The sequence below is a fragment of the Stegostoma tigrinum genome, chromosome 28 (genome assembly GCF_030684315.1).
Source record: "Stegostoma tigrinum isolate sSteTig4 chromosome 28, sSteTig4.hap1, whole genome shotgun sequence".
Classification (NCBI taxonomy): domain Eukaryota; kingdom Metazoa; phylum Chordata; class Chondrichthyes; order Orectolobiformes; family Stegostomatidae; genus Stegostoma; species Stegostoma tigrinum.
This window is the reverse complement of record NC_081381.1, coordinates 29,858,852-29,876,034: the sequence shown is the minus strand read 5'-3', so window position 1 is coordinate 29,876,034 and position 17,183 is coordinate 29,858,852. Positions and strand designations below refer to the sequence as shown.

Genomic DNA, 17,183 nt, shown 5'->3' with positions numbered 1-17,183 from the left:
TTCCTCTGGAGCTGATGCAGCTAACCCAGTGTTGGGTATCCCTGTAAATAGTGACTGCCATGCTATGCAAAGTGCTAAATGTATTCGACTCTCACTTTCAGCATATATGAGGAGTATTCGACTGACAGGTGATACAGCTTTACAGCATAGAACGAGACCCTTTGGCCCATCATGTCTACGCTGGTTATCAAACATCCATCTGTTCTAAATGCATTTCTCTGCGTCTGGCCCATAGTCTTGGTGCATGGTGTTTCAACTGCTCATTGAAATAGTTCTTAAATGTCTTGAGGATTCCTATCCTTTCAGGCATTGAGTTTCAGGCATTGAGCTCCAGACATCCACAACCATGCAGGTAAAAAAATATTTTCCTCAGATACCCTCCAAACCTGCTCCTTACCTTAAAACGCTGCTTCCTGGTTAGGGACTCTCCGTTAAGGGAAATGGTTTCTTCCCAACTATCCCCCTCAATACTTCAGACATCCTTCATCCTTCTCCGCTCTAATTGAAACAACTTGGCCTATCCAGTGGGTTAAAGTGAAAGGACCGTGGATGCTGTAGGTTGGAAACAAAAACACAAGTTGCTGGAGAAACTCAGCAGGCCTATCCACAGAAATCACAGTCAGCATTTTGAGTCTGGTGACGCTTTATCAGCATTATCTAGTGGGTTGATAGGGAAGTTTTTTAACAATGTTTAGGGACTGAGTTTCTTGTCAAGTGAGATTGAAGAGATCAGCAGAAACCTGCTGAGCGAGTGCAGAGTGAGCAATGAAACTGACAAACATTGTCAACCAATACATATCTGTTCTGATGAAGGGTGCAGAGGCCTGAAACGTCAGTTTTTGTGCTCCCAGGATGCTGCTGGGCCTGCTGTGTTCATGTTCAAACGCTAACCCATGTTCAAAGCTCCACACTTTGTTATGTCTGTTGGGGTCAGCTTAGTTTGGAGGTGAACTGGATGCTTTTAGATTAGACTCCCTACAGTGTGGAAACAGGCCCTTTGGGCCAACAAGTCCACACTCCCCCTTGAAGAGCCATCCCACCCACACCTCCCTGAACACTACATGCAATTTAGTATTTAGCATGGCACAACTTTGGGCTGTGGGAGGAAACCACGCAGACACGGGGAGAATGTGCAAACTCCAGCCCGAGGCTGGAATCGTCCCTGGTGCTGTGAGGCTGCAGTTCTATCCACTGAGCCACCGTGCTACCCCTGACGTTTCCATCCGCATGTTACAGCTACTGCTGTGAGAGTGGGAATTGCAGCTAGGGTGAATGAGTGACCTAAGGTGCTGTGAAACTGGAAGCAAGGTGGAGCGAGCACATAGTGTGGATCTGGGAGCTGCCGCCAGAGGGAGTGTGAGTGACAGTGAGAGAGCAGGCGGTGCAGATTCGGGAGGTGCCGCCAGGGGGAGTGTGTGCACATGATGTAGATCCGGTAGGTGCCGCCAGGGAGAAGCGGCCGAGCCGGGCGCCCGGACGGGTTTTGCTGCTGCACCAGGCCGGGCCCGTGGCCGCCATATTAGCGCCGCCGTCGCTTCACCGCGGTGCTGGGATTCGGTTCATTTTCTTGGGGGAAAGGAGCGGCGATCCACGGTGTAGCTGCTCGGCCAGGATCCCGTTCGGAAGGCGCTGGAACTGGATTTCATGTCGAGGTAAATGCCGAGGGCCTGCGGGGGATGAGGGGAGGGAGTAAGGCCCGAGGTGGCCCGGTACCGGGCCTAACCACCATCACCCCCCCGTAGCCCGTCCCCACTGGCTCCATCCTCTCCGGCTGTCACTGAGAGTGCGGGAGTGTGATCTCTGAAGGAATCGTCATGACACCGGGAACTCCCAATGGATGTGGAAAAAAGAAACCAGTCAAATCTCAGCCCCATCCATGATCCTTACCCGCTGTGGCTGCTCGTTGAGAACCTCCTTGACCATTCCGTGAATTTCTGAAACCTGACCTGCCAGCTCCCTTCACTTTTGAGGTCCTTCGGAGGGGACAGTCTCTTAAATTGCCGGGCGTACTCAGCAGGTTGTGCAGCATTTGTGGAGAGAAAACCGCTCACTTCTCAAGATCTCTCTCCTTTTTTCTCTCCACAGATGCTGCCAGACCTGCTGAGTTTCTCCAGTTTTTCCTGTGTTTGACTGAAGGATAGCTTATGTGGGTACCATTGTTGGAGAAAGGCGATACGTATAAAGGAGAAAGCTAAAGGTCAGTGAGTCTACCATCAATGGTAGAGGAACTACTGGAAGAGAACTCCCCAGGGACGTAAGCTCTTTGGAGAGGCAAGGGTCAGTCAAGGATTGTCAGCATGGCTTTGGCAGGGAATGATAATGTCTGACAGGTTTGACCCAGTTTTTGAGGAAATTACTAGATGTATGGATTAAGGTAGTGCATTGGATGTGGCTGACGTGGATTTCGGTAAGGCTCTCATATGGGAGACTGCTCAAGGGAGTAAAGCCCATGGAATCCAGGGTAAATTGTTCAAGAATTAGCTAAATGGTTGCAGGTCCTTTAGGGAAGGAAACTGCCATCCTTACCTGGTCTAGCCGGCATGTGATTCCAGACCCACAGCAATGTGGTTGGCCCTTAACTGCCCTCTGGAGGGGGGCCATTAGAGATGGGAGATAAATGCTGCTGGCCAGCAACAACTTCATCTTGTGAATGAAGAAAAAGGAGACGGTTGGAGGTTGTTTTCATGATTAGAAGCTTTGCATCTAACAATGTACAGCAGTGTTTGGTTCATTTGTACCTTAATATTCTAGTCATGAGTGTAAGAAGTTTCATCAGTAAGTTCACAGAACGTACAAAATTTGGAGATGTGACAAATGTCAATAAGGAAAACCTTAATTAACTACAGGGCGATTTGGATGGGCTGGTCAGTTGGACGCAACAACTGCATGTCAAATTTCATCGAAAACAAATGCGAGTTGATGTGGTTCGGAAGGACTAATGACAAGGGAGTACACGATTCTTAGGATGCTAAGAAATACAGAGGGATCTTGCTGTGCATGTCCACACTTCCTTGAAGGCAGTGTGATAGATGGATAACATGATGAAGCACTTGCCTCTGTTAGTCAAGGTATTGAATACAAGAGCAAAGAGGTTGATTTTGGAGGTGGTTAAAATAATAGTTAGACCCCAACTAGAACGTTGTGTGCAGTTCTGGTCATTACCCTAGAGAGGTGCAGAAGAGATGCATCAGCATTTTCCTTGAACAGGTGTGTTTAACCTATGAAGACTAGATAGATCACTCCTCAGAATACAATACCAAGCCTGACTATGGTATGCAAAATCGAGGATCAAAAATTGGAAGAAACCTTTCCCCTTGGAAGAATCCATAACCCATGTGGCTTAGATTTAAGGTAAGGGGCAGGAGATTCAGAGAGCATTTAAGGAAGAATCTTTTTCAACCAACAGATGCTGGGTATCTGGAGCTTACTGCTTGAAAGAATGGTAAAGACAGAACCGCTACATATTTAAGAAGTATTTGGATGATCATTTGAAGTGCCATAGCATACAAGGCTATGGTCCAAGGACTGAGAAATGGATTAGAGTAGATAAGTACTTGTTAACTGGTGTGATTTAGTAGCTAAAAGGTGCTCTTGGTGGTGATGACCCTACGCCTCTAATGTAGGACATGAGGCAGCTAATTTGTGCACGACAAGGTTGCATGAAAAGCAGTAGCAAGGTCATTTATTTTTGTGATATTCGTTGTGATAGATGTTGGCCAGGATGTTGGAGATATTTCTCCTGCTCTTCAAAATGACATCATGGAATCATTAATGTCCACTGTGGGGAGAAGACCATGTCTCAGTGTTTTAACAGCTAAGAGAAAGGTGGCTTGTCCCACAGTGCAGCATTTCCTTAATACTACACAGAATGTCAGCCTGGACCTCAGTGCTTGAATCCTGTGAAGGGGACTTGAACCCACAGCCGCCTTTCTCAATGGCGATTGTACTGTGACCTAAATTATTGCTGGTAAATACCTAAGAGTTTCTCACACAGACCCATAATCAAGATTTTTACACAAACTTAAGGTGCTAGAATCATAGCATATCCTGGATGTAGGTAAGGTTTTGGCTAAGACAGGTGCTTGTCAAGGCGATGATACTAGACTGGAACACTGGATCCTGTGATTTGTTGCTGGGCCTTCTTTCTGGTGTATAATGTTCAGTTGGAAATTGTATTTTGGACCAATTTGTAGTTATCAAACTTGGGTGTTGATGAAAAGGACTGGGCAAGCAACAGAATCTGATGCATTCTGCAGGAAATGATGTGGGGAAAGAGTTGTGGATCTTAAGGGAGAACCTTGTTGAACACCAGTGCAATGTGTTATGGTGGTAATGAGGGGTAAGTGCCACCTTGGTCTGTGTAGAAAGAAGGAGCAAGCACAAGTCCAGGAGCTGGAAATGTACAAATCGCTGATTCTGCTCCATCTTGTGTACTGGACACTTCTGGGCTCTATGATGCAGATTTGAAGGAAGGGCAACTAAGTTTGTTAATGTGTTGCCCAGTATATAAGAAGAGCCATGTGCCTCATTCATTGAAGAGAAATGGCTTGGGGTTGAATTCAAGATATTTTGTCTTGAAGGGAATAAACAAATCTGTAAGCATTGCTCAAGGTAACTTTCGATTTTGTTTGCAGAGCATGGCTTGTTTGAGCTTGCCTGTTACAGTTCTGACATACCTGCTGCCTCTGGTTATCAGAGTAAACAATCAGCCTTGTTTGCTTAGGCAGCCCTGTCTTCACCATTATTGTTGTAAATAATCGAATGAAATACCTCCAATGTTGCTATGCCTCATTTGTGCATTTATCTTGTGTTTACATGTTCATTCTACTCTCTAATAAGGCAATTGTGTTTCAGTGATGTGTAAGAAAAATGATTTCCCTCGTGTTTACATGTTCATTCTACTCTCCTAATAAGGCAATTGTGCTTCAGTGATGTGTAAGAAAAATGATTTCCCTCAAGTAAGCAATCTTCCAAATACTTAAAATTTGTTCACTTAGACCTGACTGAATTTTTACATCGACACATGGTTCACATTTTATGATTTGGGCTAGGACGGATTCAGTACCAATCAAATTGCTGAGAACCATTCGCTACTAACCTGTTCAGATAGGCTGCTCAGAATTGTTAAGATTTTAGCATAATGAAACATGAAAAATTCTTTCGAAAACATGTTTTTCTAGTACCCAGCAACCTCTTCATGCGCGTCGTAGCCCTACACACAACAAGACAAATGTCACCATGAAGTTTTGGCTGGCATTGTGTAGCTTGGGTTTGGCCTTTAGACATTTCACTGGCTGAAAACTGCCTCTTTATACAACCAGTATCCCTGCCGCTCTCAGACCAGAAAAGACGCTGCAAATGTATATAGACAGGGTGCTAAGTGAACAGGCAGATGGTGTATTAATGTGAGTTATTCACATTGGTTGTAGACTAGAAAAGCAGAAGTTTCTTTCAAGCAGTGAAGCTGTAAATATTGATGTTCAGAGGGATTTTGATATACTTGTGCAAATAATGTAAAATTAGCAACAGCCGCAGCAAGCAGTTAGAGAAATAATATGCTGTCCTTTAATGCAAGGGGCTTACAGCATGAGAATAAGGAAGCGTTGCTACAATTGTTTAGGGCTTTGGTGAGATCACACCTGGAATATTGTGTGCAGTTTTGGTCTCTACTTTTGAGGAAGGATGTACTCATACTGGAGACAGTATAGCAGAGGCTCATGAAATTCATCTCTAGCATGAGAGTATTGTACCAAATTAAGAGGCTGAGTAAACTGGGTCAATGTTATTTGGATGGAAAGCAAACATTTCGTTGCAAGGTTCAAGATTCTGATGAGACTTGACTGGAGAATGAAGAGCATTGGGATCAATACCTTAGATAAAGAGGCAAATATTTAGGATTGAGGTATGGAGAAATTTCTTAGCTGAAAACATTGTGAATCTTCTGCCTCTAATAATTGTGGGTGCTCCAAAATTAAAACTAAATGTGCTGGAGAAATTCAATAGGTCCGGCAATATCTGTGGCAAGAGAAACCACGTTTATGTTTCTTCTTTGAAACTCTGAAGTTCCAAAGGTTATTAGAAGAAAAATCATATTGGACTCAAAATATTAGCTGTTTGTTTCTCCACAGATGCCTGACCTGGTTTTTTTCTTACACTTAGTGCAAATGGAAAATTGAAATGAAAAAACATAATTTTCATTTCTTTAAGTTTTGTGGTTTGTGGTTGTGTTTCAAAAGATTTACAGGCGTGATAGTTTTTTGAAATCGAGAGATGGGGCGGCAGAAGAGTGGCGTTGAGGCAGCAGGTCCAATCGTAGTTGTATTGAGTGGTGGAGAAGGCTGAAGAGGCTGAATTATCTACTGCTGTTACTTCTGTTCTCTTCTATCCTTGTTACACTTTTAAATGTATGTGTATCTGAATCTCTTGGTCTTTTAGTCATTTAGTGTGTGTTAATAACTTGCCAAATTACAGTAGTTGTCGCTGTCTGCATTAAGTTTCGTCCTTAAGGGGGAGGTGGTGGCCTCGTGGTATTATCACTAGACAATTAATCCAGAGACCAGGGGTCAAATCTTACCATGGCAAATGCACAATGTGAATTCAATAAAAATCTGGGATTAAAGGTCTAATGTCAGGGGGGATAAATTCTGGTTCATTAATGTCCGTCAGTGAACAGAGTTTGCTGTTGTTACCTGGTCTGGCCTACACGTGACTCCAGACCCAGAGCAATGTGGTTGACTCTTAACCACATTCTTGGAAATTGGAGATGGTCAATAAATGCAGTCCTAGCCAGCAATGCCCACGTTCCCGAATGAAATTTTTAAAATGTGTTCAGTTTACTAATCAGCTATTAATTGCTCAGTCTTCTCAGCAGTTAACCTGTTTTTGTATCATTTGCAAATACTGGGATATTCAGACTCCTACATGAGATCCGTGGATCCTTGAAAGAAGAGTATTATTCCTATTGAACCTTCAGGAACACCACTGTTCCAACTGACCCTGTCTGGGAAATTAACCGTATTAACCATACTGTGCATTTTCTTTTATGATCGCACAATTTTTAAAAGCAGCAGATCAGTCAAACACAGCTCTTTGTTTCCAAACAAAGTTTCTGGAAAAGTTCAGCGGATCTGGCAGCATCTGTGGAGGAGAAAAAAAAGAGTTAACGTTTCGGGTCTGGTGACCCTTCCTCAGTCACCGGAACTGAAACGTTAACTCTATTTTTCTCCTCCACAAATGTTGCCATATCTGCTGAGCTTTTCCAGCAATTTTGTTTTTGTTCCTGATTTACAGCATCTGCAGTTCTTTTGGTTCTTCTTTGTTTCCAAATGTGTACTGTTGTCTTTAACATTTATCCAGAAAGACATAGTTTAATTATTTGTATTTTGACACCTAGAATCTTACCAATTTCTGATCTGTAGTTTTTTTTCTCTTTATTCTTTCATGGGATGCACACATTGCCCACCCCTAACTGCCCTTGAGTGCCTTGCTTTGATTTGAGGGGGCAGTTAAGAGTCCACAATCACATGCAGGCCAGTCCAGGCATGGACAGCAGATTTCCTTCCCTAAAGGACCTTAGAAAGCCATGTGGTTTACATATAAATGTAGAAAATAGAAGAAGCAATAGGCCATTCAATCTTTGAGCCTGCACCACCGATCAAAATGAGCATGACAATTCAGTACCCTCTTCCTGCTTTCTCCCCATACAGGTATTTCTGTTATAAACGCGTGTTTCATTAACGCAGTTGAAGAATAGTGGATGCTGTTTGGATATCGCAAATTTTCTACTGTCCAGTATAGTGCTTTTCTATAGCGAATTCCCTCTAGGGCAATTTTCTGTGGTGATTTTCTATAGCACAATGTCACGAGAATGCATCTATCATGTTCTAGGAGAAATACCGCTACTTTTTGATCCTTTTATCCCTAAGAAGTATATCTAACAAGAAAGCATGTGACTTCAGTCAAGTGTCTGGTTAGACTCTGTAGTATTCATAGATGGAATATTTGTACTGCTGAGTATGCAAACAGGCCAGAAGCCATGGTTTAATGAGAATCAATGGTTTCATGGTCAATATTACTGATGACTAACTTGATGTTCCGGGTATTTTTATTGAATTTAATTTCCACTGGCTGCCATGCTGGAATTTGAACCATTGCCCCGGGCATTAGTCTGAGCAACTGGATGACCAGTTGAGTGACATTATCACTACACCAAAGTACCCCTGCACTTGAACTGTGTATCCATTTTTGATGAAGGTCAATCTATCCAGACCCATGGCAACACATCCATGTTGAGTAATGTTTGAGTTTGTGATCTGTTTCTGACTGCCCTCAGTATTCTAAGATCCAAGTGATCTGGGTAAGAAATGCTTCCTCTTTGTTAGGATTCTTTTTAGTACTATTTTATTTACCTTCATTGATTATTCTAATGTCTTCTCTTGGCTCTTTTAATTCCCATTTGCACATTACTATCTGGAAACTAAAGTACTCAGTTAGTATTGTCACCCAATTCTTTGTGGTTAATGAAATGCTTTTTTGACTATTATTTTACTTGGTGTTCTCCCAAAATTGCCATTTTGTTGCTCAGTCCTACCTGTTTTCATATTTTCTTTTCACCTTTCTAGTCATTTTTTTTGCATTCCTCTTGTGTTTTCAAGTATTCTAGATTTTCTTTTCCTAGCTCCAGATTGACCATGTACATGTTTTTAATTCAAATCAAATTTCCTCATCAAAGGAGCTCCAGTTTCTGTTGCAACAACCTTTTGCACTGGGGGCAATTTCCAGAAGTAGGGTTCCCACTCTTTTTGTACAGAGTTTTAGTTGTTAACTTTCCAGTTTATTGGGGTTTATACCTTGTTGACATGTTCCTTTACCCCATTTTGTAATATGTGCTGGCTACAGTTTCCAAATGAAATTGACCCTTGTTCCTAACTGACTCCAAATTATTTCCTAAACTGTTGGGGTTAAAACTCAACTGATCTTGAAAGCAGAGATAACAAGGTGTACAGCTGGATGAACACAGCAGGCCGAGCAGGAAAGCTGACGTTTCGGGTCTAGATCCTTCAGAAATGGGGGTGGGGAAGAGGATTCTGAAATAAATAGGGAGAGGGGAGGCAGATAGAAGATGGATAGAGGAGAAGATAGATGGAGAGGAGATGGACGGGTCAAAGAGGTGGGGGTGGAACCAGTAAAGGTGAATGTGGGAATGAAGTTGGGGGGGGAGGGGAGAATATGTCAGTCCTGGGAGGACGGACAGGTCAAGGGGGTGGGATGAGGCTGGTAGGTAGGAGGTGGGAAGACGGGATAGGTGGGAGGAAGGACAGGTTAAGAAGGCAGGGCAAGCTGGGCTGGTTTTGGGATACGGTTGGGGGAGGGGAGATTTTGAAGTTCGTGAAGTCCATAGTGATACCATTGGGCTGCAGGATTCCCAAGTGGAATATGAGGTGCTGTTCCTGCAACCTTCGGGTGGCGTCATTGTGACACTGCAGGAGGCCCAGGATGGACATGTCTTCTAGGGAGGGGGAGTTGAAATGGTTCGTGACTGGGAGGTGCAGTTGTTTGTTGCGACCCGAGCATAGTTGTTCCACAAAGCAGTCCCCTTCCCTGCAATAACAACCAAAACAGCATCCCCCTCGTCCTCAGATACCACCCCAGCAACATCTAGATCCAACACGTGATCCTCCGGCACTTCTGCCAACTGCAATTTGACCCCACTATCAAAGACAATTTCCCCTCCCCACCCTCATCTGCTTTCTGGAGGGACCGCTGTCTCCATGACTCCCTCGTCCACTCCACGCTCCCCACTACCCCTGACACTTTTCCCTGCAACCGCAGGAAGTGCTACACCTGCCCCTATACCTCCCCTGACACCCCCATCCCATGCCCCAAGAAGACCTGCCACATCAAACAGATGTTCACCTGCACGTCTGCTAACGTGGTAAACTGTATCCGCTGTTCCTGATGTGGCCTCCTCTACATTGGGGAAACCAAGCGGAAGCTTGGGGACCACTTTGTCGAACACCTACGCTCAGCTCACAACAAACAACTGCACCTCCCAGTCGCAAGCCATTTCACCTCCGCCCTCCCACTCCTTGGAAGATCATCCTGGATACCATAGTGCCACAACGATGCTGCCCGAAGGTTGCAGGAACAGCACCTCATATTTTGCTTGGGAACCCTGCAGCCCAATGGTATCAATGTGGACTTCACGAACTTCAAAATCTTCCTGCCCCAACCACATCCCATAATGAGCCCAGCTTGCCCCCCGCCTCCTTAACCTGTCCTTCCTCCAATTCCTTCCTCCAATCCCCTCCTCCCACCTCAAGTCCCAGCCCCATCTCCTTTCTACCAGCCTCATCCCGCTCCCTTGACTTGTCCATCCTCCCTGGACTGACCTATTCCCCCAACTTCATTCCTACATTCACCTTTACTGGCTCCACCCCCGTCTCTTTGACCTGTCTGTCTCCTCTTCACCTATCGTCTCCTTTATCCATCTTCTATCCATCTCCCCCTCTCTCCCTGTTTATTTCAGAATCCCCTTCGCCTCCCCATTTCTGAAGAAGGGTCTAGACCGAAATGTCAGCTTTCTGCTCCCCTGATGCTGCTTGAACTGCTGTGTTCATCCAGCTCTACACCTTGTTATCTCAGATTCTCCAGCATTGGCAGTTCCTACTATCTCTGATCTTGAAAGGAGTCCAGGACACATTATAGAAACCTGACTCCTTTGACTTTTTTACTGCTCTTCATTTTGCCTTTGGATAATTATATTCACTTGTTATAACCTTGTTTGTTTTCTCTAATTTGTCAATAACGTGCTGTAGCCTTTCACACTGTATACAATAAGCATGCAAGAGAATAAAAGTTACCTAAACTAACCAAATAGGTTCAAGTTTTGCATGATCTTTTCTGTTGGCCCTGTTCTTACTACTGAAATAGGTCCATCTTGAATATTACCTAACCAGGAGCGTTCAGCTCCTAGTTCTGCCTTTCTTAAACTGCATTTCTGTTAATGTTCCCAATAGGCTGCCCAAAGTGAAGAGTATTCAATAAACGGCATCCAAAAGCACTTTCTAAATCAATATGTTTCAAGACCGAGGAGCGAAGCACTGCTGATTTAAGAAACTAGATTTGGATAAATAACTCTCTTTGGAGAGTCGGAGACCACTTGGGAATTAATCACAGTACGCCTAGGTTTAGAATAAAATCGCAAAACTATGACATCCCAAGATAGGGCAAACTTGATGAGATTAAACCTAATCTGGCTCAATTTAATTTGATGGAAAAGTTAGCAAACAAGATATCTGATCAGAGGTGGGAAATTTTCACCTAAGGAACAAATTTAAGGCAAACACAAGAGATGGAGTTCAATGGAAAGATAAATTAAAACTAAACCTAAGAGGGAGGGCTGACTATTAAAAAGTAATTAGGGAATGCACTAAAGGGAGGAGATTAAGAGGAGTAATAAAAAACATGAGCCAGATTAGCAGGTAACAGGAAGTTAACGAAAGCCACCTATAGTCATATTTAAAAATTGTAAGAATAATTAGAGGAGGACTGCATAAGGAGCAAGAGTGAAATCCAGTTTTGAAAGCTGTTGGAAGATTGGAGACCTGTGAAATGTTTGGTGCCAGGTTTTTATTCATTTGTAACCTATAAGGTCAGGGGAACCAGAGTGAACAGAGAATCATCTTCTTCAGAAGTTAGCAGACCACAAGCTGGGCGAGTCTCTGGGCTCTGACACAGACCCACAGCTGTTGTTGGAAATCAGAGAGGCGATAGCAGAGGTTCTGATTGCAATTTTTCAATTTTCCTTAGATATGCAAATTGTGCCATGGCCTGAAGGGTAACCAATGTAACACCTCTGCTCAAGAAGAGGGAGGAGGATAAACCAGGTAATTATTGACGAGCCAGTTGAATTAATCAAGTGTGAGAACACACTTAGAATCCATTCTTTCAAATAAAATTACTTAGGGTGTACAAATGTATTAATTAACTAAGAGCTGCCAACACGAATATATTAAGACAAATTATGTTTGACAAATGTTTTTGAAAATGTGGTCACTTGGACTTGTAATGCAGATGTAGCTGATGTATTGGTTATAGGTTTTGAGAAGGCATTTGGATGAAGTACCAGAGTGTGCAGGAGTATTGTAAACAAAGCATTAGTTTTAACGTATTACTTGATTTGAAGCTTGTGTGGAATTTGTGTTCTGGGGTCAGCTTTCACTAACATTTTGTTCCCTGAGTTCTTGGAAGATTTAGATTTGCACACAGGAAACATTGGAATTTGGTGATAACCCAAAGTAAAATGGTTGCAAACAATGAGGGCAATACGATAACATTTGCGGAAGACGTAGATAAGTGAGCAGAATGCTCAGACTTTGCCAGATATAATTTAAAAGCCAGTGAATGGAAGATGGTAATGAAACTACATAGACAGTGGTTTGGCCACAGTTAAGAGTTTTGAGGTCTCCCTTGGGCCTTGGAGGGAGATTAAAACTATTGAGAGCATAAAGTGCAGGTTAATACCATGGCTGAAAACAATAGTTTTTTTGAAGGTATTGGTTATTGTGACCATTTGTATTAGAGTGGTATTTGCAAAGAATGATGCAGCACAGCATTTGGCCCTTTGTTGGTTGTTGCAATCTGTCAGTTTATACTACTCCCCAGCTTTTTTTTCCCCGTGGCCCCGTTTTAAGAAAAAAAATCTTCCAAATATTAATCTGGTTCCCTCTTGAAAGTTATTACTGCACCTGTTTCCAATTACCTTGTCAAGCAATGCATTCCAGATCACAGCTCTTCACTGAATTCTTGTTCTTATGCCTTCTCATCTTCCCCATGGCTCTTTTATCTGCTACCTTTAAACGATTTCCTCTGGATATTGACCCTTCGACTACTGCACCAGTTTCTCTTGATTTACTATCTTCAAACGTATTCATGACTTTGAAAGCCTATGAAATCTACCCTTAGCCTCCTGAGGACAACAATCCCAGCTTCCCTGGCTGCCAATGTAAATGAAGTTTCCCTATTCCTACTAAATCTCTACTGCACCTTCTTCTAGGCTCTGATGTCCTCAAAAGTGCAGTGACGAGAGTTGAACACTACTCCAGCTGAGGATAACCAGTGTTTAATAAAAGCTTAGAATAGCTTCATTGCTTTTATAATCTCTGCTTATGTTACTAATAAAGCCATGAATCCATTGTGCCATTACACTGTTCTCAACAATGGCCTGGTACCTTCTCAGATTTGTGTATGTACACACATCAAGCACCACTACCATGTCCGTGCCCTCTTGTTCTTGAGCCCTATTTGACATGTACCATGCATTTATATTTCCTTTCCCTGTTATTCCCACCAAAACATATCATTCCTTTCTTAACATGAGAAATTTAATTGGTCAAGTATTTGCCCAGTTCATGAGTCCATGTCGTTAACTTTGTTTCCGTTCTCCCCATCACTTACTATATGACTGACATGAAAGAAACGTATTTCTGGTCCTGTGAATGGCAACTTCAAGAGTTGGGAGTTGAACAGAATCTCCAGTGTAGCAATATTCAGATTACTCTTGCTGCATGTATTAGCTGGAAGGAACTTGCATTTATATAACTTACAACGTTTATGGCATAATCTTATCATTGCCTTCAAGGTGTCTCAAGGTGTTTCATATCCAAAGAAGTTTTGAACTGTAGCAAAGTATCACGTAAAACTTTATAAACCTATCTTGTCAATTTGTACTGAAGACCACCACAGTCACTTTCTGTGGAAATGTATGTGTTCCTTGAACAAATGGCTTATGCTGTGTTGTTTTAATTTATTTTGCACTGTATTTAATGATACAAAATAAAAGCTGAAACCCCTTTAAACTGTTGAGTGAGATGATTGCTTGTTTTTGTCTAACTTTAGATGAGCAACAACAGTAACAAGCGAGCTCCAACAACAGCAACACAGAGACTGAAACAGGACTATCTTCGAATAAAGAAAGACCCAGTGCCTTATATCTGTGCTGAACCTCTCCCATCTAATATTCTTGAATGGTAAATATAAATAGCATTAATAAATTCAGTACGTCATATTTCAGCATCATAGTGGTTAAAAAGAAGCTGATTCAGCCAATCTTGCTTTACATTGGTTATGAAATGTCTCAAGACCACACTACATTGCAATCGTGCTACATCCAGTTGAGACTGAATTCATTTGTGGTTTGTCACTCCACCATTCTATCCCGGAGTTCTTTCCATATGCTATCAGTAACTGTTACTGAAAGTAACTACAGTTAACTACAGCTGTGTAGGGCTTTGGTTGGATCATATTTGGAATACTGTGTACAGTTCAGGTCGCCACATTACCAAAAAGATGTCAATGCTTTGGAAAGGGTGCAGCGGAGGTTCACCAGGATGTTGGCTCGTGTGGAGGGCGCTAGCTATGAACAGAGGTTGAGTAGATTAGGATTATTTACATTAGAAAGACAGAGGTTGAGGGGGGATCTGAATGAGGTCTGCAAAATTATGAGAGGTATAGACAGGGTGGATAGCAAGAAGCTTTTTCCCAGAGTGGGGGACTCGATTACTACGGGTCATGATTTCAAGGTGGGAGAGGAAAAGTTTAAGGGAGATATGCGTGTAAAGTTCTTTACGCAGAGGGTGGTGGGTGCCTGCAACACATTGCCAGCGGAGGTGGTAGATGTGGGCATGATAGCCTCATTTAAGATGCTACTATACAGATACATGAATGGGCAGGGAGCAGAAGGATACAGATCCTTGGAAAATAAGCAACAGGTTTAGGTAGAGGATCTGGATCAGCTCAGGCTTGGAGGGATGAAGGACCTGTTCCTGTGCTATAATTTTCTTTGTTCTTTGGTTCTTTTATCCTATTTATTCAAAGAATGAATAGCAAAATTTTCTCCAATTTTTGAAAATCTCTCAAAACCTGGCTAGCGACATACAGCTTTTCTCTTGAGCACACCCAATGTTTGAAGGACACCAAGTAGGCATACCATGGAAGGTGAGGTCTGTCTAAAGCACTGCTTGGTTTGCTGTTGACTTCATGTGTCTCAGGTCGTTCTGTTTTATTGTTAAACATGGTTAATTGCTTCTTTACATTGGTTGAAAATGCTGAGTGTCCAAACTGATGAGCCTTCTGTGTTTTCAGATAATGGGAACTGCAGATGCTGGACAATCCGAGATAACAAAGTGTGGAGCTGGATGAACACAGCAGGCCAAGCAGCATCTTAGGAGCACAAAAGCTGACGTTTCGGGACTGAACCCTTCTTCAGATGCAGGGTCTAGGCCCGAAATGTCAGCTTTTCTGCTCCTAAGATGCTGCTTGGCCTGCTGTGTTCATCCAGCTCCACACTTTGTTATCTAGCCTTCTGTGTTTTATTTTGTTTCCAATTTCATCTATAGCTAATTGTCGTAGCTTTTGATTTTTAAAGTTTTGTGTTTGATTTTCAATTATTCTTCTGCGATATTTAAATCTTCCTTGTGAAGTGGTGCAGTCAAGCTGCACTTTGTCTCACTGATGCCAACACTGTCTAAATATGGATTTTTATGACACACTTTCCTTACTTTGTTCCAGTTTTATATAAAGTAGTGAAAGGAAATTGGCCCTGTAACTGTAGGCCCTGAACAAAATAAATAATTAAACAAAACCACTCTCATTCCTAAAAATAAATTCCAAATCTGTTTTGGCTGCAACAGATTCAAACTGTAACTAGGTAGAACCTGAACCAATCAAATTGAACAAAATGCTGTTTCAATAATCTTTGACCTACTATTCTACTTTCTGTCACTTTAGATAAGTTCAGAATAAAACTGATACCTTAGTTTTAATGTTCTTGTTTTGCCTGGTGCTGTTGCTAGATGTTCATCTCAATGCCCTTCATTTAAATAGGTTTATCAGTGATAACAGTGTTGGCAGAGTATGAGATGTTGTAAATTCAGAGGGTTCAGGTTGTTGTAAAGTTCTGAGCAGTTGATGATGACAGTGCTTCCTGGTTGCCCAATTTTTGAGCTGCTAAATCCCAATTCGTGCTAATTTATTAGGGTGACTGCCAACTAGCTTGCTTCAAGATCTTTTGCTTGAATGTGGGTGAGATTGCATACAACTAATTAATGTTAGGCAAAAAAATGACAGGCATCACCAGTCTTGGAATCAGACAATATGCTGGCCCCTTGAGGGATTTCTAAACAATTTTTTGTAGGCATATTTTATAAATGTGTGCTGGTGTGAGGTTAGGCTGATGTGAGCTGATGGAAACAGTGGGAAATTCCAGTGATGAAACACAACTCCCATGCGGCCATCTTTTTTGTTTACCAAGATGCAAACGGTGTGAATGTTTTGTTTGTTGTGCTATTTTCAAAGAGGCTACTTCCACATCAAAGAGGATCCAATGTAAAAAATTATATTAGAATACTAATCATTTATGATTTTATGTATTGCATGTAGAGCTCCATAAGCTGTATTTCTTACCAGAAACCATCATTGTGACTTTACCAGTGTAGCTGAAAGAGCAGCCAAATCTTGTAAGCAATGCAGCCAGGTGTATGCAATATAAATTGAGTTATGTCCACTATTCTATTTATAAGAATCAGAATAATTGTGTAATACTTTAACCTGTACAAAATAGTTTCATGTTGTGAATGTTTTTTATCTTGTGATCAATTGGAAAAAAAAATACAGAACCCTAATGCATCATAAATTGTTTGTTAAACTTGAGGTCAGTTGTTAACCTGAAATTTGTATTGTCCAATAGAAACAGCTTGATTTATCACATGCTTCAATTCAGTTTATGCACAACCTGCTAAGTATATTCCTTCTGAATGATGATATGCAATTGTACAAAATTTGAATTTATGCATAGTAAGTATTATCAAATGGAATGTACAGTTTTCCATTGGCAAGTTTTTCTCTCTTTCACTCACTCTGAAAAGGAGCATTGAGATCACTATGTTGGTGTTGTCTCATGCTAACCTTTGGTTAATGGTTTAAATTAGCCATATTTGGGTGACAAGACTAATATGTCGGACGTCACTGACCAAATCTCTGCACCACCTCACTGTGGCAGAAGTTAAAAGCTGCAACTTTCAGTTTTAAAGGTAATTTTTATTTTTATTGTATTTGCGTTGTATTTTTAATGTAATTGGTTTGACAGCAGAAATGATATTGGAAAGTCCTAGCCGCCAGTAATC

The 17,183-nt window shown here is 42.0% G+C and overlaps 1 protein-coding gene across 4 annotated transcripts in view; it reads left to right on the top strand.

The window, feature by feature from the left end:
* Positions 1-1,431: 1,431 nt before the first annotated feature.
* ube2j2 (ubiquitin-conjugating enzyme E2, J2 (UBC6 homolog, yeast)) overlaps positions 1,432-17,183 on the top strand; it is a 31,435-nt gene continuing 15,683 nt past the window's right edge. Inside the window, exons 1-3 of one of the 4 annotated variants that reach the window (XM_048561387.1) lie at positions 1,432-1,652; positions 11,812-11,888; positions 13,900-14,030. In XM_048561387.1, the coding sequence (XP_048417344.1) occupies positions 13,900-14,030 (131 nt within the window). In that variant the 5' untranslated portion in view covers positions 1,432-1,652; positions 11,812-11,888. Of the gene's footprint in view, positions 1,653-2,084; positions 2,198-11,811; positions 11,889-13,899; positions 14,031-17,183 lie in introns of those variants that run through there. The other 3 variants (XM_059655579.1, XM_048561386.1, XM_059655580.1) reach the window with 3 other exon arrangements.